Source organism: Malurus melanocephalus, unplaced genomic scaffold, assembly GCF_030028575.1.
Source record: "Malurus melanocephalus ecotype Western Australia unplaced genomic scaffold, MMel_1.1 scaffold_16, whole genome shotgun sequence".
Lineage (NCBI taxonomy): Eukaryota > Metazoa > Chordata > Aves > Passeriformes > Maluridae > Malurus > Malurus melanocephalus.
Genome location: NW_026623248.1, coordinates 4399606 through 4421777, shown reverse-complemented (window position 1 = coordinate 4421777; position 22172 = coordinate 4399606). Strand labels below are relative to the sequence as shown.

The window sequence follows — 22172 nt, the reverse complement described above, 5'->3', positions numbered from 1 at the left end:
AAAATGAAAAAACACCAAACACAAAACCAAAAAAACCCACCCCAAAACAACAAAAAAAAATCCCCACCATACTAAGAGCATACAGGACTCAATTCCAGAGTCCTTTATTTTGTAAAGGCATTCAACAGAGGGTAAAGCACAGCCTGAGTAAGAAATAGATAGATTAATTAAAGAAAGATCAGAGCAGGACAATAAGAATGATAAAGAGTTTCGGGAAAYTTGACCTAGGGGAAAAAGATTGTTCAAGACACAGACGGAATTCAAAACACAAAAGATGTTAACCAGAGAAGACAGTAACATTTTTTTAAAAAAAGTAACAAATAGTTATGAATACGAGGAGAATGCACTGCACTCAATTTTCCTTTAAAATCAGGCAAGAAATAACAGAAATAAATTAAAACTGCAGCAAAGGAGGTTTTAGGTTAGATCCCATCTAACTCCTGCGGAGAATTTCCAGAACCTGGCATGTGGGGCTGTAAGGAATATATGAGTGGCTGAAAGTGCCGTCTGGGATAAAAGAAGAAGCACTATATTATGCTCTCATGTGGATATGACTGTAAAACACCCTGTYAAAAAGGCAAAAATGAAGAGATGGTTCCTGACTTAAACTCTTTGTCCACACCCACACACAAGTATTTTGCTTTCACCATAATAAAATCAATAAAGAGCTATTTGATAAAAATCAGAGGACTCAGGCAAAAGTGGTATTAAAAGCATAAGTTTCTTCAACCCTATCTAATATAATTCAGAGACGATTCTAGGAGTTTTCAACAATATCTATACATAGTACTTACTATGGAATATGCTATTATTTTACTTAAAATTGCTTTCTGGGATCTTCAGTTTTTATAGGCTTAAAGATGAAAATTTAGCTGTCAAGGGCATCAGAAATGTATCTTCCCTTTGTTAGAGGCATACACTTAAACCAGCTCAGCTAACAAGAGCCTAGAAACTGAAGAGTAACACAATGAAAGGGATGAGTGCTTTTGGATATTGGTAACAGTTTGTTGACGCTGCTCCAGGGCTTCACTGAAGAGTTACAAWGGCTGTCAGAGAGGTGCATATGCACTGCTTAGAAAATACAAATTCTAGGTATTCAAGAAACCCTGACACACGTTCATGTTTCCGTTTCAGTTTTAGGAGTTTTAGGAACTGTGATCATCTCTGAACATGGGATAAGAAGTGCAAGTGCAATAATCCATTCATRTCCATGCATATCCTTATGAGAACTGAACCAAATTGTGGCCCAGCACTATGTCCCAAGGTGCTGATCTATTTTTACTTTTCTATAGTCACAGGAAGTAAAATGCTTGTGCAGAGACTCTGACTGCAAAGCCTTCTGCTAGATAATTTCTGCATCAGGAATCTAGTAATGAGTTTAGGAAATGAGGTTTTCTTTTGTGTGACACATTGTATAATGGAAATTATCCTTGATGTCTTACAAGTAATCTGTGAAATGAATTAAGAAGATAGTCAGCAAATAAAAGGTTTTACTAGAGAGTCATAGTTAGTCCTAAGTATTCTGCTGTAATACCAAACTTAATAAACTATATGAAAATGGAGAAAACTGAACAAGATTTCTTAAAATTTGTCAGAAAATGCATGAAAAATTTCACTTTTATTTAGTTTAAAAAGTTGTCCATACAAAATAGCATGTTTTGGTATGTTACTGTATTATATTTGTTTCCTCTTTTGTGCAGATAACCTTTTAAAGAACTAGYATGGCACTTTTTATATCAAGTATTTAATACTGAATCTGTTTAAATATTTTTACACATTCAAAATGTTTCCATCTTTCCTCAGCCAGAATCTTTGCTGAGTCTAACCTACACTGGTGATTATTAACTCCTTGCCTTTCTCCATCCCTGCCTTTCTCCATCCCTGCATTCTGTTAAGACATTCTCCATAAATACAAAACATTTGTTTCAAGATGTTAAGGGCTTGTGCTGTATTTCCAAAGAGATTTTACACTCAGATTTTTATAGTGGGAGTTACACAGTGAGAAGGGGGCTTTCCCTATGTATCTGCCATGTATATTTATTTCTTACATATCTACCATATCCATGATTTAATGTGGTTATGTCTCAACATTTTGTTACTAGCATCCTCTTGTGCTTTCTCACCATCATCCTAAACTTCCTTCTTTCCCAAAGCTCTAATGTGCTCACCTTTCCCAAATGATTTTTACATTGTGACTTTTGGGTGGAATAAGGGATTAGTAAGAGACATGAATTGTGTTTCCTTTCACAAGATAGAGAAAAAACAGTCCAAGATGAAAATGTAAATCAGCATGGCAAGTAATCATCAATTCCCAGTTAACACATCAAAGAACAGAAAATGTCAAATGATGGGAAAACTGCAGAAACATTAATCTATTCCATAGCTTGGAGGTTTTAGAATGGAAATTTTAGTTGTCACACTTTAGTTGTGCACTTTACACTACACCAGTACTGGGGATGAGCTTGTAATCCACAGATTAATATAAATCCATAGGTAACACCTGGACAGAGGGCAAACAAAAAGGTTGATCTTGAGTAGTTTATAAATGTGTGACATGAATCTGACCCAGTTTTTCCTGCTGGATACTGGCAGGCCATCACATTTGTATTAAAACCCTGGCACTAGCATGTCTCTGAGCCCACTGACCCTGAGCAGTTCCCTGAAGGCTCACTCCCAAGGAGCAGACAGCGCAGCTGTGATTCAGGGCAACTAAGGTTAGATGKCTGCAGTGAAGGGGAACAGGCACCTTCAAGGTGTAATTCATTTGTTCTGTTTTCCTTAGACCGAGATGAAGTGCTGCACACAAGGGCTTGCTCTCACCCAGTCAGAGGATGGACATTGGCAACAGCTACAGTCAATAAGTTCTTTTTTTCCTCTTGGGGATCTGCAGTGCAGACACTTTATTCTCCCTGGACTCCTGTTGCCTTCCTCACCACCCACACCAATTTCTCCAGTAGCATAGACATGACTTCCTACMACTGCACCTTCATGGGTGCCTTTCRTGCGCTGTTCAGCTGTCTGGGACACATCACAGCAGCAGCATTTGATCAGAACACTTTACAGGGCCTTGGCTGCCATCCATTTTCCCCATCTTGCCTTATTCATTCTTCCTGCAGAGAAGACATAGGGAAATGCAGATCTTTAAATAACAAAGCCTCCCATCARTGTCCTCTGTACTTTAAAAGGCCTCTTGATTTTGGTCAGCACTTTCTGTATTTCATTACTTGAATCCTTCTCTCCTGTGAATTTCTGAAGTTAATGATAAAATCTATAAATTTGCACAAGAACATYGACCTGGGGTGTTCCACAAAGCACAGCTTCCATCCTCTCAGCTGCTGTTTCAGGACATTTGTTTAATCCAATCTTGTCTCAGAAAGTCACAGTTTCCAATGGCAATAACATTCACAGTGCAACTTCAAGAACTCTGGCAATGAAGGGCCRGGCTGTAATCTATGGAACCTCTATGGAATTCTACAGAAAAAAAGCCATGGCCATCCTGATCTAGCATTGGTTTCAGCTCTGCTTCACCAAGCTGACCTTCAGCTATGCCTTCCCGCCAGCACTCTGGAGCTTCTCCAGATTCCTTAGAAAACAAGGTCACAGAATAAGTTATTAATTTGCAAGGCACAAAAAGACACAGAAATCTAGATATGAAAAGACAAATGTCTTGTGGAGAAGAAAATTAAATCTGCATTTTGCAAGACAAAGTACAGAGTMATGGTTCCCAGATTTACAAATCTCCATTTTGTTCTTCCCCTATCTACATTTTCACTATGGGGGCTTTATCATTTATGAAAAATTCTGAAGTTTAAAAACGTGTACGAGATGGTTGTTAGACAAAAAAAGTAAGCACAGAGTTCTTACATTTTAGTGCTTGGCAGTGGAAGCCTCAGAAACGGGGGGTCAATCTTATTATAAATGGAAAGTTCTATTTGAGTCCATTAACAAAAACAAGCTGTGATAAGGGTAGTAAGCAGAGTACCATGATGATCTCCAAGAGGAAACAAAAGGGTTTTTACACTGTTTTGTCTAAAATGTACTTCTACAGATTCTTTCAAGAGCTTTCAGATAAGAAAAAAAAAAGATAACTTGTGCACAGAAGAGAGTTTTGTAAACCAGGTTTAAGACTTTAAAGAGGGGGACATGACTAATGGCTGACAGAAGTTTCAGTCARTGTGGCTGTCTCAGAAGCATTTTTCCCTCTGGTCAGGCTTTATTAAACTTCCTTTACAACATCACTTAATTACCACTCAAGAAGCAAGAAACAAGTATGTAAATATGCAGTGGATAATTCTGCATTTCGTTAGGGCTCAGAGATCCTAAACTGAAAGGTCTTTTTCAAGAAAGTTGATCCCTGCTTTAATTTGACTAGTTCTGTTTGTTCTGCCACCACAACCGAAATACAGTTAATCCAGGGCACAGAGCACCAAGGCTTCGCTTGCTCCATCATTGAATTAACCCTGTAAAACAAAGAAAGTAATCAGACAATGAGAGGACCTGGAGTCCTTGTGCCAAGAACACGTGAGAAAGGGAACCATCCCTTCCARATTCATGATTCCCTCTTGGCACTACTTTCAGGGAGTAGCCCCACACCACCTCAGGCTTTAGGGGAAGATGTAAATGTCCCTGAGACCAATCATTACTATTTGCTTTAGAAGCATGATACTGTAAATACAGCGTTGTCTTYTCAAAACAAATTCAACACCAAAATCATTAACATAAAATGAGAACGCAAAGCTTACTGCTGGGGTTCTGTATATTCTGTCTCTCTGTTCCCTACAGATAACTTCACGCTTTTGCTTGCCAAGCCATTGTTACAAGGAAGTGTTGCAGCAAACAGTCAATGAAAACTCTCACTGTGCATTAAGTGACTGTAGATTTGTGCATTATGTCTATTCCTGATACTGCTGGCAGGCAAACAACATCTCAAAAGTAACTGCAGTTTAAGATTAATTATTGTAAAGGGAAAGATGACTTTTGACATATAGATGACATCTCAAATACAACCATCATAATTTTTTTCTTAATCTATTGCCTGTCTGTTTTATTTCCTTCRAAAGATTTTTGTCATGCTGATTTGTGAAGGTTGGTGACAGTAAATTCTTTGACAAGAAATTTTACCCATTCCTGAAAGAATTATGTCAGGGGCTTTTTTTTCAGTTATGTACATATTTTCTGTATTACCTCTATATTCCTTWAAAAAGCCATATTTTTTTCAAAAAGTGGATCAAGTTTTCAGCAACATTTTCTTAGTCTACTAGTTTTACCAAGCTCTTTTAAAGGCTGGAATTTGAAACATATTCTATTATAGGCTCCCTCAGATAATCAAGAAATTTATCTTTAAGAACTGCATACTGAAATTTGAGTTCAGATTCTATCTATGCAGACTTTCATTTATCTCCTCAAATTTTTCTTCTAAATGGCCATTGTGCTGCACAGTGGACATTGTATCTGAAATCTAAAACTTTTTCCCTCAGAAGTTCAGGCAGCTGGAAACTTCTCCACTGTTTAGTGACCATGGCTTAAAGGACATTGTGCTCCTTGTACCATGGAGAAATGTAAAACATTGCTGAAAAAAGCTCCTTTTGCTATGCACATTAGATAATAAGACCAGTCTGTTTTCAACTGGTTCTGGCTGAATTGAGATTAAATGAGCAACCCAATGTTTTAAATTAAATAGCTAGAAGCACTTTCACTTACAATGCTTGTGGTGGGTTTGCATTTCAGTCTGGTTTCCTTTTTGCAGATATAGTTTATGCCATTTTGATGTCTCCATCCATGATTTGTGGATGTAATCAGACACAGTGCTTAAAACATTAAATAAGGAACTGCACCTGCTTGTAATGAGAAATTACGCTGCTCATGAAAATAAAGATTCTGCAGGCTGCATAATTTATACTGTAAGTTCATTAGCTGCAGATATTTACATATTGAATAATAGGTTCAGAAAATGAGAGACTGAAACAACACTAGAGTCCGAAAGCTACGGTTTGATACAAGTCACAGCAGCAGAGTAACACAGAACTATGCCTRTGGTGGGCTGACSCTGGGTGGATGCCAGGTGCCTACTAAAGGCACTCTATCACTCCCTTCCTCATCAGGACAGGGGACAAAATTGAAGAGGAGACTCATGGGTCTAGAAAAGGACAAAGAGAAATCACCYACCCCTTATCATCATGGGCCAAACAGACTCGACTTGGGGAAATTGGTTTAATTTATTACCAGTCATAATGAGAAACAAAACCTGCTCCAGCTTGGGAGAAACAGAACCTCCTCCCCATTGTGGGGTTCTCACAGGCTAGGGGTGGATGTCTGCTCTCCTGTGGACCTCCATGGGCTTCAGAGGAACAGCAGCATCTCCATGGTCTGCGTTGGCTGCAGGGGGATCTCTGCTCCGGCWGCTGGAGCACCTCCTGCTCCTCCTTCTTCAYTGACCTTGGTGTCTRCAGAGTTGTTTCTCTCACATATTCTCATTCCTCCCTTTTGGCTGCTGTTCTGCAGCAGGYTTTTTTCCTCTTTCTAAATACTTTGTCACAGAGGTGCTACCCCTGCTGTTGACAGGTTCAGTCTTGGAAAACAACATGTTTGTCTTGGAGCTGTGTGGCACTGGCCCTATTGGATGAGAGGGAAGCACCTGACAGCGTGTATTGGGTMTGACTGAGGTAAAGCTCAAGCCCTTCCAGTGCTGTGCTTTCCATGAGTGGCTAGATGGGAGCTGATAACAGAGCAGTGTTTTGGCTATTGCCAAGCAGTGCTGTCCCTCTGACATTCTCTCCCCCTCAAAGGGATGGGAGTGTGTAAGATCCTGGGAGGGGACATGACTAGGCCAGCTGACCCAAATCAACCAAAGGGATATTCCATACCATATGATGTCAGCTCAGATATATAAAGCGAGGAGAGAGAGGAGGAAAGGGGGGACATTCATGAGTTTTTAATGTTTGCCTTCCAGAGCAACCACTACGCGTGCTGAAGCCCTGCTTCCCAGGAAGTGCCCCAACAACGCTGCTAATGGGAAGTAGAGATTGTTTTGTTTTTTTTTTTTTTTTCCTTTAGCTTTTGCACGTGAAAGACTTTGCTTATATTTTGGATCTTTGCTGTAATAAAACTACTTTATCTCACCCTGCTGGCATAGACTAAGTGCTCTGTTTCAAACTGTATGCCTGGTTGATTAAATTAACATCTATAAGAGGAATAAACTGCAAGCAAGTTACTGCTCTTTCACTTGCTGGATAAACTGAAGTCATAACTGAAAAAGAAACTTGAAGTCAGCTCTAAAGGCACTGCTCAGATAACCAAATTACATAACCTGTGTTTTTAAAACACCTTTTCTAACTCAGATCTGCAAGCACCACTTGGGGTCTGGAAGTCAGCTTAATTCTTTTCTTCCCATGAATCACAATCAGAAAAAAAGTTTATGTAACAGGAATCTCATGAACAATTGCAGTGATGACGCACAAACCAGAAAAAAGCAGATCAGCCTCACATAACTATTTTGGCTCTGCARTAATAACAACAACAATAGCAACAAAAAGAGTAGATGCCATTTTTTTCCAGAAAGATGATAGTATTTAATGATGTTCAGAAGCAATAGCTGTTGATTATATCTCTTTCACATCATCACTTTCTGAACACAGTTAGTGCTCAGAAGTTTTAGTCTTTGAAGTTCTTAGTTTTTTTCATACTCATTCTTTATATCTAACTTTTACCTCACTTTGACATGGTCATAAGTCTATWTTCCTTTTACACTCAGGGATGTGCTAAAAGTCACGGAGATACTCGGTGTGCTCTTTCTGTCATCTGTAATTTCTCTCAACATTCATCATATTGAAACCAGACTCCAAGTTGCTGCTAAATATAAGCATCTTACTGAATACAAATTCTTAGCTTCTGATGTCCTGCCCCCTTAGCACAAAGTTACAGCCACAGTAAAAGAAACTGCTTTGCAGAACTGTTACTACCTCTTCATGAACTTATCTATATCTGCTTGCAAACTTGAAAAGTCATGAATTAATAGCATTCTGTAATTAGATTGCATCAACTACTGAAAAATATTTAAAAATATAACTTCTAGAGTCATGTTAACRTAACTTAAGACTCAGAATATACCCGCTAGTAGATATTTGTTCATACAACATAACCAAAGTTCATACTGTACTTTTTTTTCCTGCCCTTTTGAGTTTTCCCCAGAGAACACCTATTGTATATTTCTACTGCCTATTCTATACACCAGCTGTGTTTATGCTGCCAGATGTTGCACCAGAAATGTCAGCTGCTGCTTGAGGCACGGAGTGAATGCAATTAGAGGTGCCCTGGTGACAGCTTGACACTTATGGTGGAAATGYTTAAATTTTTAATCAGGCATGTAACACAAAAACCCACACAACTTGGATTCTTCCTGAAAACTGGACCAGCATTACACTAACATCTTCTTTTATCAGGGAGATGGAAAGATCAGTGTGTCAGCAGAAGCACAAATGGATKGGCTAGTCTTTGCAAACTATCTGAAGCGAGTTTCTGAAGTGYATTCCGCAAGCAGCAGCTGTGACGAGATCGACTTTCCAGGGCAGTAATGAATGCTGTTGGTTTAAAGTAGCTAATTGCTTTTATACTGAGATATTAGTTAACATAAATATACAAAATATATAAAATGATAGGCATGAATACTATTTTTACTACTTATGTGGTTAGTTCCTAGTTATTACATTTCTATCACTCAATTTCTACTAATATGCCAAATGCTTTTTCAAGTAAACTGTGTAAAATCTGCATATGAACTATAATTTAAAAACTTTAGAAACAATCATTAAGCATAATGCATCACATACTCTGTGTGACTTAGTTAACRCAGCCATGAGAAGCAGGAAAACCAAAAAACCATACCAAGTTGAAACTAAATGTAGTCTGCTCCTAGGGCTACATGAGCAGATCCCAACCCAACATCAGATTCATTTTGAGTACACCATTTTTAGTTAACTGCAAGATTGCTTTCTTCTTTTTCTCTCTTACAAATTACACATCCAAGTGTGGCCTGTGTTTGTTCATCGAGCAGAAATTTTTTAACTCTATCCTGCATTTGSATTACTTTACAGTGCAGCTTAAAGAGTTAGCAAGAGAACAAATAATACTGGCTACCTCAGTGCATGATCTATTATAGGTTAAAGTATCTTACTGAAAGATGTCTGAAATACTGTATGCATGTACCAGAACTGCGAAGTTAGTCTTGACAGCAACTTAGTTCTACCTGGTCATTTAGGACAAGTAAATGGTAATTCATGCTGTAGGAATAATTTGGGGTAAGGGCCAAGATTTTGGCCAAAGGGTTGAATTTATAAATATTTATTCTTGTGAAAAATACCACGGGCTCATGGGCTCAAAGTAATTCTGACTCTATTCTCTCTTGAAAAGACAGGTTTTCCAGAAACTGCTGGGCCAGAGCGATGAACATATTAGTTGGAATGACAGACATGATCTATATTTTCTCTTCACGTAAAAGTGATCACAAGTAGTTCTCTTCTGCATGCCAGTGGGTTGATCTAAATCTCAGGCTTATTTTGCATTTAGATAAATATGGAACATATCTGAATGTGGACAGTAGCATCCKTTTAACCTTTTGCCTACCAGCTCTGGAAGGGATGAGTCTCTTGTGACATTTACAGATGGTATAAGTGCCTACAAACTTGCATTGTCATTCCTACCTCATCTCCCATAAAAATGTGCTCCACTTGGAGACTGTCCTCTCCATTTACCCCTCACATAGATGATTTTCAAAGGATATTAAATAATGAAAGCAAAAGGGTCATCAAGAATCCCAGAGTCAGGATATCATAGCTACCTATCTCACTTGTGAGACATTGAAAAAGGATAAATCAACAAAGGAAACTTTACACCTGACTGAAAAGAAAATTCAGTCTCTTTTATTGGAGTGATCTACATTTTCAGTTTATTTCTTTAGAGCATCTATGCATGCGATCACGTATTACATGTGGTCTGGATGTGTCTGGCTATGACAGGGCCAACACACTCATCCTATCCAGAAGAAATATATGCAGAAAAGCAGGATGGTCATAAAATGACTTGTGCTATGCCACTAAATTAGCATTCACTCTTAGAGCTTTATTTTCAATTTCAAATCTTCACTATTTAGTTTTATTTTYATTATTTTTTCACTCTTTAAAAATCTTATCCCTATTTTTTTCTCCATTATTTTATTATTTTTATTTTTTCATTAAAATGTTCATTATTTTAATRATTTGTTTCTTGGTTTGGGATTCCCTCATTCTTCACTACTGTATAAACTGAGCACCAAACCTGGCAGAACTTCCAAGGCAGAGTGGTGTGGTGCAGTTGAAGAATGTGAGTGTGAATGCATTGGGGAATAKCTACAAAACATTATCACTTTTTCTAGAGTCAGACCTCTCTCAGCTACATGGTCTTGACATTGTGCCTGAAGTTATGCCAACTCTTGTGAATTCATTTCAGATTCACTTTCTCATTTCATGCCACCAAGTGAACACTTCGCTCCCTGCATTCACCACTTCTTGGGAATTTCACTGGGAATTTCACTGGGAATTTCACTGTGCTGTGCTTGCCAACAAGCCACTGCAGTGCACTTCTCCCTTCCTGCAGTGAGGAATATGGGTTTGAAATCACAGTGTGGGTAGCTCTCTAAGTTTTCCTCTCTCCGACAGTTTCCCATTAAAAAGACAGGACTCACACAATCGAATATCCACATATGAGCTGCTGATAGTCAAAGAGGAATGAACCAACAACCACACCAAACTCAGGGAAGGTAAAAAGTTTCTTTCAGTCCAACAGTTGCTGCCTAYTGCCTCTAGATATGTTCTGTGGTCAAAGCCACAGGCAATTTTCTCATCTCACCTGGGAGCAAGCCTCGTTTCAGTGGAAGCAGTATATCGTATGTGAAAAAAAAAAACCTCCTGGCAGTTAAAATTCTTCACAAGTACTCAGAATGATGAATAATCTCAGAAATAGGAGAAGTAAAAATAATGAGAAATAATCTAGACACTACCTGATCACAGAGCTTATTTTAMAGCTAAGTGTTATGCAGCACTGTTGTTGAGCTCCGGGGATGGGGAAGGGAGTGTACTAAGAATGTACATACTTCCTTCAGGATTATAATTAAATTTAGAAATGAATGTGATTATAAAACGTACATGCTAGGGTTTAATTGTAGGTCAGGTTCATATGTTAAAAAAGATTGCTAGCCTAGATTTTAAAAGCATTAGCTCAAGTCATGTAGCATAACCTAATTTTGATCATTCTGGGTTTAGAAAATGTACAATTACTGATGCTGGCAGAAAGTCACACCAAGGGCAGATGAGATTAGTAAGAAATAAACCTGCATGTCGGTAGCAAAATAGAAACTGAAATGAATAATCAAATTGGCAGAACATTCATGCAGCCTAGGCAGCAAAGTCCAAATAAATGGTCTTGAAAGCCACAAGAAAACTCTCTATTGAGCACCTAAATCATCAATTTGAAGAAGTTTTGTGTGCAGAATGTTTCAATAAGCTTCATAATACTTAAAATATAAAGTGATTTCATAGCTTTCACTGCTGACCTTAGTAAAATCTGCAAAGATCACAAAGTAAGAAAAAATTTATTTGAAACCACTGGGCATATGTATTAATAGGGAGGATTCGTTGTACGTTCATTTTCTACACTGCCCAAATTTCAGAGACTTTGTCAGCATCTCTCCTGGTGGAAGCAGGACAGAATTCTAGGATGTGAAGCTGAATAGTTGCAGTAACGCTCTCATGTCCTTGGATGCTGGGTTATGACTCCTATAGGCAGTAGTACATATAAAGGAAACATAATAACGAGCAATCTCTGGCACTGAAAACACCAACTACTGCAGCACAGATRGTGATTTGTCATCAGTAAACTGCTCTTAATACACTTACATACAGCAGCACCCATGTTCAATTAAAAACATTTAAAGAAAAKAAATATTTTTCATTTTTCTGTAAAGGCTTTCTTTATTTCCTCCCCAGTGTCCTCCAAAGAAGCGTGCATTTCAAGAACACAGGCAGAATATCTACACATGTACCAAGCATTCACTGAAAGGAAGGGAGATAATACACAGCACCTACGTAATTGATCAAAACCTGTATCCTGAAAATTCCTCTTCTGTTCCCATCAGTGGCAGCATGACAATGCATATTAGCATGAGCATAAATAAAAGGCTCAAATAAAAGTAAATACCTGCTCTGGATGGAAGTGAGACTTAAGCCCTGCTTAAGCACATTATCATAGGTTTAGGAAGACCATAGGCTTGACAAAAGAGATATTATCTCTTTAAACCTTGCCCCTGCACCTGCCATATCAATACATTTTAGACACTTTGCATTCACTTCTACACTCTTGCCATAAAAGATTTATTGAGTAGGACATTATGTTGGAAATAACATAGATGTAAATTATTTATATGCACTGCGTAATTATTTCAATGCTTAGGGTTAAGAAAGAAGGAGAAACTTTGAACTGTTTTCAAACTTTTAAAGTACTTCTCACTGTGCCTAAGCTGACAGATAAAGGAAGACAGGGATCTAGTTAGGTCACTGGAAAGAGTACCAAGAGCTTCAGCAAATAGTGGAGCAGGTAACTAGAAGAAAATGTAGGTGCAGAAATAYGGATTGCACTCAGTAGAAATTAGGCTATTCAAACCCAGGACTTGATATTTTGCACTGCACAGCACACTGTATGAAATTTTGTGGCCTACTTGTGCATAAGGTTGAACAAGATGATGCTAATGGCCCATTTTGGCCTTCAATCTGTGTGTCTGATTTTCCTTGAGGCTACATTTTTGCACTGCTCTGGCCTATATTTAGGCATGCTTAAAAGCATTTTTTTTACTGCTACAACAGAGTGAAGGAGTTTCAGAGTAAACAAACCATACCCCCAGATTCTATACAGCTTTAAAGTGAAATTTTTTAAAGGAAGATATCTTACTTCTTTTTCCATTTGAAGTCCTTCTGCTCTGATATTTCTCTCAAATAYTTCCCTCTTCTCTGTCTGCAGATTAGATTTTCTATACACAAGAATGTAGTCAATCCGACACTTTCCATCTCTAAAATACAGTCCACTGGTTTTGTTCTTATCAGGTACTTCCTGTAAAGAGAAAATCAAGTAACTTAGTGATGTTAATTTGCCTTGGCAATTGCTGCACGGTTGTTTGGACCCTCAATTTTCAGTAATACYCAACAGGAAAGATGAGGAATCAGAATAAGCTGTTCAAGTTTTAGGCTGTTTACATTCAGTGCTTCTGACTTCATCTGAGAGGAGCACAGATTTCCCTGCTTAGGGGTGGAAATGTTTGTACAWATAGGCATGGGATAGAATAGAAAACATGACCAAATCTTCCTTCCCCACCACCCTCTGTAAGGTTTGGAATAATTTCTTACTCATAAAATAGAGCAGATAATAGTGTTACTGAAGCATAAATTTAAAATSAAGAATTTAATATGGCTAAATGTACATGTGAAAAGAGTAAACAATGTCACGAACATTTACTGCAGTGAGAAATGCTAAAGCCTGGCATGCAGATTCTCATTGCTTTGCCTCATAGGGCACAGACAACAATGTGAAGATTCTGTCCCRACCTCATCAAACTAACTACAGAATATTCCTTGCTTAAGTAATAGCTGATGATTAATTTATTTGGAAAGAATTACTAGTGTTTGGTCTAGCAGTACACAAATGCAATAAATACTATTTCTTTTCTATTTCCGCAAAAACTCCAAACAAACAAAAAAAAGCCTGCTCAAATGTTTGGTCTGACAGAAAAAAAACAAACTTGATTTCACTGTTAATAGGAGGTCAAACAGGTCTCACTCTCCTGAGATATAAAAGACCAGACTACTGATCTTTTTCCAGTAAGTTATGAGATGAAATTCTCTACAGAGCTTCCTCACAATTTAACACTATTTCTACATAACACAAGTCGTGCCCAGGGGTTAAGTTTCAGACAAGTAAAAATTGTATGGTAATTTTCAGGCTGGAGTGTTTTGTACAGGAAATGCACACTGTGAATGATACATGGGAACAAACAGCATTCCCTCTGAGCAGTAAAAAGGGCAGGGACCTTCAGGAACCTCAAGATCAGTCCAGCTCTCAGCTGAAGGTAAGGTTAAGTAAATTTACCTCTATTTTTCCAAAACTCACTCCACTATTCCTGCCAAAAATAGCCCCACTCTATAATATACAATCAAGTCTCTGAAAYAGAAAGAATATTTTGCCTTTCAATCTGGAATAAGGAGCGAATTTTCAAAATACTTTCTCCATAGRAGAATTACTTCAGAATTTAAATCACAAAGTGAACATTACAATAGGAAAGGTTATTTTTACAGAAAAAGCCAACAAAATAAATTTTCCCATTCAAAGAGTTTCGTGTAAGCTATCTTTCTGATTTCCATCTTGATTAAATGGAAAAACCAATGAAAGCATTCCAAATGTCCCATCCCGCTGGTACATCCAGTTCACTAAAGGAAGAAGAGAATTTTCCTAACATTCTTTTATTACAGTGTCTGACTCCTGACACAACTYAGTGCAGACTTGATACAGTGGAACAGTTTACAGCCCAAAAATAGGCAAGAAAAAAGATTTAATCTCCAAGGGAAAAACAGTAACAAACTATATCTATACTGCAGATCATGCTGATAAATTATATTATGAAGACATGAGAAGTATTTTTCATAGAACATTAAATGTGAAAACAGCTCAAGAGGCATATTTTATCTTYTTCCATTAAAAATCTATGTTGAGAAGACATTAAACTAAACCCCAGTGAACCAAAGGGTATTTAAGGTTATTTAAATAAAGGAAGGGTGTAGTAGGAGATTTAGAGGCCGTGGGTCACTAGGTGGTCCTATTGTGATTTCTAACCCTCYTGGAAAGTCTCCTGTTCAGTAGCCAGAGCCACCATGCTCTTCAGCAAGTAGGAAAGGARCTGTGGAACAAAATCATCCATGGTGACGATCTGCTGTCCATGCTGTGTAGGCTGAAGGGCTCAYGTTGGGCCCACTGTAGTCTGGGCCAGAAGACTCACTGGGTTTATATCCATAAGGAATCCAGGCTGAAAATCCAACACTGCTCTGGGCTGCAAAGAAATCATGGGAAGGGGCAATGGAGAAATTTGTTTCAAATATACATCCTCACCTGAGCTCAGACCTGTCCTGAGAGTACCGTTAAGGAAAGTGTCCTTCTCTGCATGCAGTAGTGACTACACCAGGAAAAAAGATCTGCCCCTTCCTATGTTTCTCCTTTCTCTGAAGAAAATTGGTTTGCCTGCACTGGCTCATCAGTGAATGCAGAACCTTGTATTAAAGAGTACCCATGAGATTTAGCCAAGCTATTTGACTTGTTGGACTACAAATGACTTCCTGAGACAATTTCTTTCTCTTGGACTTGTGAAACACTAACAGCTACAGCACTGTAATTGCTCACTCAGAGAAGGTGTCAGAGAGGGTGTCAGAGAGACACCCCTATCTGTATTTGGAGGTCCTTTTCAATTTAGGAACACTCTATGTCAAATCCAGGCTGATAAACCCTATTAGACTGTGGTGGCCTCYGGAAAGGAACCCCTTCTCTGGCCCTCTGTTACAGACTGTAAGGCAACTTTATAGACTGAGTCTGGACTTGCAAGAACTCTTGATCTAATATGATTTAGACACAGTCTGGGCTGGTTCAGMAGTGTCAGCTGCAGGACTTCTGCATTATCCAAGTATTACAGGTTTATGCTATTCCAGACAGAAATTTATTCCTCCAGATATTGCATCTCCCTTACCTCTGTTACAACATCAAAATTAAGTTTTCCTAAACTGATAAAAAAAAAACCTATAAATAGAACTATCGAAGTCTGACTGCTGTTTTTGGTGAAAAAGTGGTGTAGTCACATATGCCAAACCTCCATTCCTTCATCTGAAAAAGGATGCTGGAAGAAAGCAGAACAGTGAAAACTTCACTCTAACAAGAAGCTTAGCATTTCTGTCTATCTCTATGACTGCATTGGTAATGTGTGTTGTGYATTTTGGACTTGTTTTCCAAGGAATGCAGTAGTTTTTATATTCTCAGGGGCTGAGTTGGGAACCATTAGCATTCACAGACACAGCACTCACACACACACACCAGGAGAGCTTTATGCAAAGGGCTTGCTTGTATATATCCATATGACCCATACAACATCTAAACAGTGTCTCTTTTCCTTCTAGAGTTTAGCAGGAACCAAGTACTTTGAAACTTCTGTTTTCCTAGGCCGTAGCATCCCTAAAGTCCCACTAGGACTTCTAATTTTCATCTTTTTTTCCCCATCTTACACATGATCTACATTGCTATTTTCCTCAGTTATGGTTATGAAAACAAAAAACCCTTAAATCTATTCCTCAGAAGTTTTCCCTTTCCCTTTAAAAAAAAAAAAAMMAAAAAAACAAACAATACATCTAAGATTTTAAAAAGAGTCTGAAGTATTGTTTTTGCAATATTGTTATACTAACAGCAGCATGTCTTTCTGATAATTTTCTGCTAATTTTTCTTCTTTAACTTATAAAAATCATGTGCCTTTCACCTGTGCTTTTTTGCTAAAGACCATATGGTAGATGGTCCCAAAATGCAACATGGTAGTATCATGCCAGMTTAACCTATCATGGTGCAAACAGGCAAAGAGAATCCTTTGTAATTGTATGGGAAGCTGGGGAAGAGCTGTGAGTAAGGAAGATGAAACTGTGAGCAAGGTCAAACATATATTCAGGGTGCCCTGAATTTTGTTGCTTTAATTATCTTTCTAAACAGTCGAGGAGTGCAGCTCTCTATGGCCTGAACTTCTAGAACAAAGAAAATATCTGATTCTGTCCTCGGCAGTGTTGCACAAAAGAACTTGCACCACAAAACCCTCTAGCTCCTGAAAAAGACATAATCCCTAATTGCATCTCCTAAACTCTATCAAAACTAGTAAACAAAAGCAGGTCAGGGCAGGGCCCTCAGCAATGTCCTGTGGTTTTCCACTCTTTTTAATTGCTAGCATGGTCCCTGCCAGTTCTGATCTGAGCCAGTCAGCCCTCTGCCAAAAACTCCTCAGGCACAACTTGCAGGTAACATCAGACCAGTCCAGTAAGAAGTGTAGRTGTAGCCACATTTCTGAGGTGGAGGAAAGGAGAGAAGTCCCTGGTCTCTTCACCTGCTGAGGGAACAACTCTAACATCCATGGGTTGCAGGGCAGTGGAAGGCAAAATGAAAGGGCATATTGTTCCTTTCTGCACAAAAGATATGAAAAGAAATGTAGGCCCAAATTTTCATCATGGCTCCATGACTCTTTGCCTGCTTTAAGACACAATTTAAAAGGGACTGTGTAGAATGCCTTCTCCCTGGTATGTTCTCTGAATCACCATTATTCACCATCAGGGCACTTGTTCTTCACTGGAAGGGAATGTGTCTCATAATTGACAGCCAAAGTTTCYTATGGGAGTTTTGTAATAAATTCCTTCCACACTCTTTCCCCTTAAAGGATTAACAYAGGGAAAACTTTTCCAGCATTTTCAGAAGCAGTGAAGCCTTAGATGTGCACAGATGTTTCACTGCAGGTGCATGAAATCAAAACTTTTGATTTTGAGATATTTTATATTTCAGCATCATAATCTTAAAAAGGAAAATCAATTCTCATGGGAAAGATTAGACACAAATTGATAGCAGAGAATGAGATTTTAAATCAAACTACATTTACTGCCTCTCTATAATGGGCATGAATAAGTATTGTGTTAATAATACTGTGCGTCCTTACCTCTCCCACAACTTCCAGTCTGCTGGCATCATCAGAAGTACTGGTCAAGTTACCATGGTGRAGCAGGGAATCATCATCTTTGGAAGGACTGTTCACACCTTCTAACTCATCAAAAAATATATTGACATCTTTAGCTACTAAAAAACAAACAAAAAAAAAAGATACATTTAAATCACCACTGAACCAAATGAAGACAGCCATCAACAATTTCAATTTTTAGTTCTGGTACCAGTACATACCATATTAATTTTAAAATATGATGAGCATTGTTGCAGTGTTTTCTTCACCAGTGAGCCACATAAAGATTTAGGACACCATAATACCTCTCTGATGACAAATAAGCAATCTGCTGTCACAATGAAAYAGACATTACCAATCTTCTTAGCTTCTTCATGAGCAAATGGCTTAAATGACTATTTCTGGCTTAGTATTAGTCTCTGAAAGTCCTACTATAAGGAGGCAGAATTCTTTGCTATGCAAAGCATGAAATTCGAAGTCACACAGACCTGTGGGGCAGCCAGAGGCAGAAGATCTTAAACAAATTCTGTTTCTTGAAAGGCATTGAGCAAATGAACCTGGGCAGATGTTTCTCTTTGCACAGTTTGCCATGTTTTGAAGAACATGAATCTGAAGCTTTCAGATCCACCTACCTCACAGCCCTCAGTCTTGCATGAAGCAATCACTCAAATCTACTTTTTATCAGGGTGGTAAACCAACCCTGATAAAAAGTATAGGTATTAAGGGCCTGGAGTGGCTGCCAGGGGAGGAGCAGGACAGSCAGGTTCACTCTGCACTCCATGTGCTCCAGGCCTTCTGAAAAAAGGTGATGAAGAGATGTGTGTGGGAAGAAAAATGCCTTAGCTGAGGACTGAGCTTCAGCTGTGGATGGACTTCATCTCTCCAACCTCATGCCTCACAGGCAAAATCCAAAATTATGGATTAGAAGGAATCCCCAAGGGTCCCAGCTACTGAGACTCTTCCCCTGACTGGAGTGGGACCTAATACCTAATAGTCTTGACAGAAATTTGTCTRACCTCCTATTTTTCACTTTTTTTGCAAGCTTGACTGACTTTTGGAGTAATTCTTCTTTTGTGCAATTAACTTGCACAATAGGTTGTTTTTACTTGTCCTCAGCTCCCCTAACTTAGTGACAGGCAATTGCAATTCCTGTTGGTGAGAATCTATCTTAACAGCCAAAAATCTCTAATTGCTGGCGGCAACAGTTCCACTTCTAACTACTGGCTGCATGTGTAAAAATCCATTCCCCCACTGTGAAGAGACTGGATAGCTGCCAGATATTAACAGCCACACTAACTGTTCCCATTCATCATGAGCATTTTGTGACCTCCTTTTCACCTTTCCCTTCTTCAGGGGTCATAGCCCAGTTTAAGAACCTTTTTAAAAACAGCCGATGATACCAACTCCCCAGTCTCTGCAGGTGGCCTATTTTTCACTCTCACAGGCAGGAGAAAGTTTTATCCATAAAATTCATCCTGAATACGTACCTATGTTGCAATTTAAATACACCACTCTTTCCCTATCAATCATGAGCATAAGAAATAGTTTCCTCCCTTTTTGTACATGTCTTTTACAGTATCTTAAGTCTAGTATTACATCAGTAGGTAATAAAAAAAGAAAACCCTATCAAAATATTCAAGAATCCTTCATCTTTGTTTTCATGCATAAAATAGGGAAAAGGTTAATGAAAGACATTTTACTTTTAATTGCAATTGTTTTGCTTGGAAAGCGACCATGAGTTTCAGGAACAACAGAGAAGTCCTCATGTGCAAATTAATCCACTCAAAATACCAATGTGCTAACCTAAGCAGCACACTTTTTAAGAGAGCTTCYGAGTTTCTGGTGTTGTTTTATGTGATGAGAGCTCCTCAGTGTCACTGTGGCTGCATCCAGCCTGTCCTAGGGCAAACCACAGAGGCTTTAGGAGACTTAGAAGGGAATAAACAGACTCCAATTTGCAGCACATGCAGTAGTAATATTACAGTTTCTTTTGCCACCTTCATCCATTTCAGTGCACAAAAATCATATTAGAGATGCTTATAGAAGAGATGGGAARTGCCACAAGGCAGCAAAGCTCCATGTCCTTTATTGCCCCTACCGTTTCAAAAGTCAAGACTGGAAACATTCTACCCCATCAGATAATAATTCGGATGTAGGTCATGACCAGATTTTGCATGTGTGTTCATACTAGAAGAATCTATCTCAATATTCAACAAAAAGAAGTACTGAAACAAAAAACATTTCAAATTACTTGAATATCACTGAATTGAAACCATCAGTTTCTCGTAACACATGAGTCTGTATATGATTAACACCTCAGTATAATCTGAAAACAACTGTGGGAAAAAAAACACAAAATAATTAAGTAGTGAAGTTTTCTGAAGATTATTTTAGAGATATATATCTGTGGCAGACAGGGTCAATGAAAACTGTAAAAATCAAAGTTTTGCCTGTTCACCATACTCRAGGGAATTTAAACTATCTTTGTTCTGACATTAGGACTGCCTTGGTGTAAAAGATGATACTAAAATTGCTCCTYCTTGAAGTCTTGGTACTGCTTTGGGTTGCAAACTATATGGTTTTTAAGTGAATGTTTTGAGATACAGAACTTGGTGTGTAAGTATCCTGGGGGCTTGAAACGCAGAATTACTTATGGTCTTGTGAATAGCCAAAAAAATCTCATTTTAAGGTCACTTAATAAAGTCCATCTCAGCACTGAAGAAGTCGAGGAAGCAGTGAATCTCAGCTGGTTAGTGTAATTAGCTACCAGGACTTGTCCAGATTGCTTGCAATGGAATATTGCTTATATTAGAAATACACAGATAATTGGCATGTTGGTTGGTCACTACAGAAAATACAGGTCCCCAGCACTTGCTGAGACAATTTTTCTATCCTAAATCTCGTTATATACTTTAAATAAAATAAAAAAATACTTATCTGTGAAACCAAATAGATAACTTATATAGCAATTCTTGTTTGCTTTACATTAGTAATGGTGATGGTACRTCCAAGATCACTCTCCTGCTGCTTGTAGGTAGCTCAGCCCTTCCACTCCAATGGGCTGAACACCTCCATGGCCAAATGTTGCTAAAAGTATAACCAGGGCTCCATCTTTTTTTCCCATTTCAGACCCTGACATGCATATAACCACAAATGTCCTTAACAGAATGATATATAATGGCTTTATTATACGTACAAATGCTACTTGGGAGGCAACTGGTGCTATGGTATAGTCATGCATTTTTAAGCAGTGAAATTTAACAGGAATACAGAGCAGCACATGCATTGCTACAGGAGATATTAAGAATTCTCCCTCTGGTTTTAGATCAGCTTAAATATGCAAAATCTTTTCTCCCCCTCATGCTCYATTTTGCAGAAGAAAAATCAAAATGACTTGATAACTCAGAATCTCTTGAAGAATAAAAGAAAAAATGGTGGATATACAAATATTTTTAACCCAAATATAGTAGAACTACCTATTCTGAAAATTGGATGCTAAGAAATTCTGAGCAGGAGTCCATCAATCCCAGTGGGTCCACAAGCCACTTCAGATCAAGAAGCTGAGAAAAGATGGGACTTAAAAGCAAGATAACTCCTCTAACTTTCTGAAGGTGGATATCTTGGTTTGAAAGACAGGTGCTTGCCWATGAAGGTAGGGATCCCCCTTGGAGTGGTGGATATGACCCCACTTCCCTCCAGTTTATTAYGGCTTTGAAAATCACAGGCTTTCAGGCAASAATATGGGKAAAAGGGAATAACAGTTTTTACTAATATGTATAACAAGGTGAAACAAGTAACAACAACAACAATAGCAACAACCAACCCAGCMACAAACCCAATGAMAGCCTCACACAGAGAYACACCCTCCCSTTTGGTGCAGTYAYRGTCCCAGTCGGCAGGGGCGCTKTTGGCTCCCGGCYGGGCAGGGCGGGTGCGATGATTCCCCGGTGGCTGCAGGGGGCGCTGTGGCGCGGGTCCCAGCTGGTTCAGMTCTCCCGCGTGGCCAATGRYRGACACAAAATGGCAGAGRTGGATGGAGAAAAGTTCCTCTACAAACTCACAGCAGAAACTCCGATCTCAGTGCTCCTCTGGATGGCAAGAAACCCCAGAACGGCCAGATGAGCAAAGAGACSAGCAGAATCCYSTGGCTGCAGAYWGGATGCAGCAGAACTCGAYCACTGCASCTGGAATCTCAGGGGTCCCCGGYAAGGCACAKGGACAGAAGATCACAGTGCAGCCCACAGGAACCAAGGAGCAGAGATGCTGGGCTCTGCAGAAAGCAGCAGGAGAGCTCTCCCCTGCAGGCAGCAGGTCGACCTCCTCCCCCGAGCCAAGCAGGGCAGGAAGTGAAGCTACCCCCCGC

General features: G+C 38.9%; 1 protein-coding gene across 1 annotated transcript in view; it reads right to left on the bottom strand.

The window, feature by feature from the left end:
* Nucleotides 1-22172, bottom strand: part of ANO4 (anoctamin 4) — a 106302-nt gene that overhangs the window by 79163 nt on the left and 4967 nt on the right. Inside the window, exons 3-4 of the mRNA XM_057385298.1 lie at nucleotides 17792-17928; nucleotides 12973-13131 (exon numbers count right to left, since the gene is read on the bottom strand). Of these exons, the coding sequence (XP_057241281.1) occupies nucleotides 12973-13131; nucleotides 17792-17928 (296 nt within the window). The remainder of the gene's footprint in view (nucleotides 1-12972; nucleotides 13132-17791; nucleotides 17929-22172) is intronic.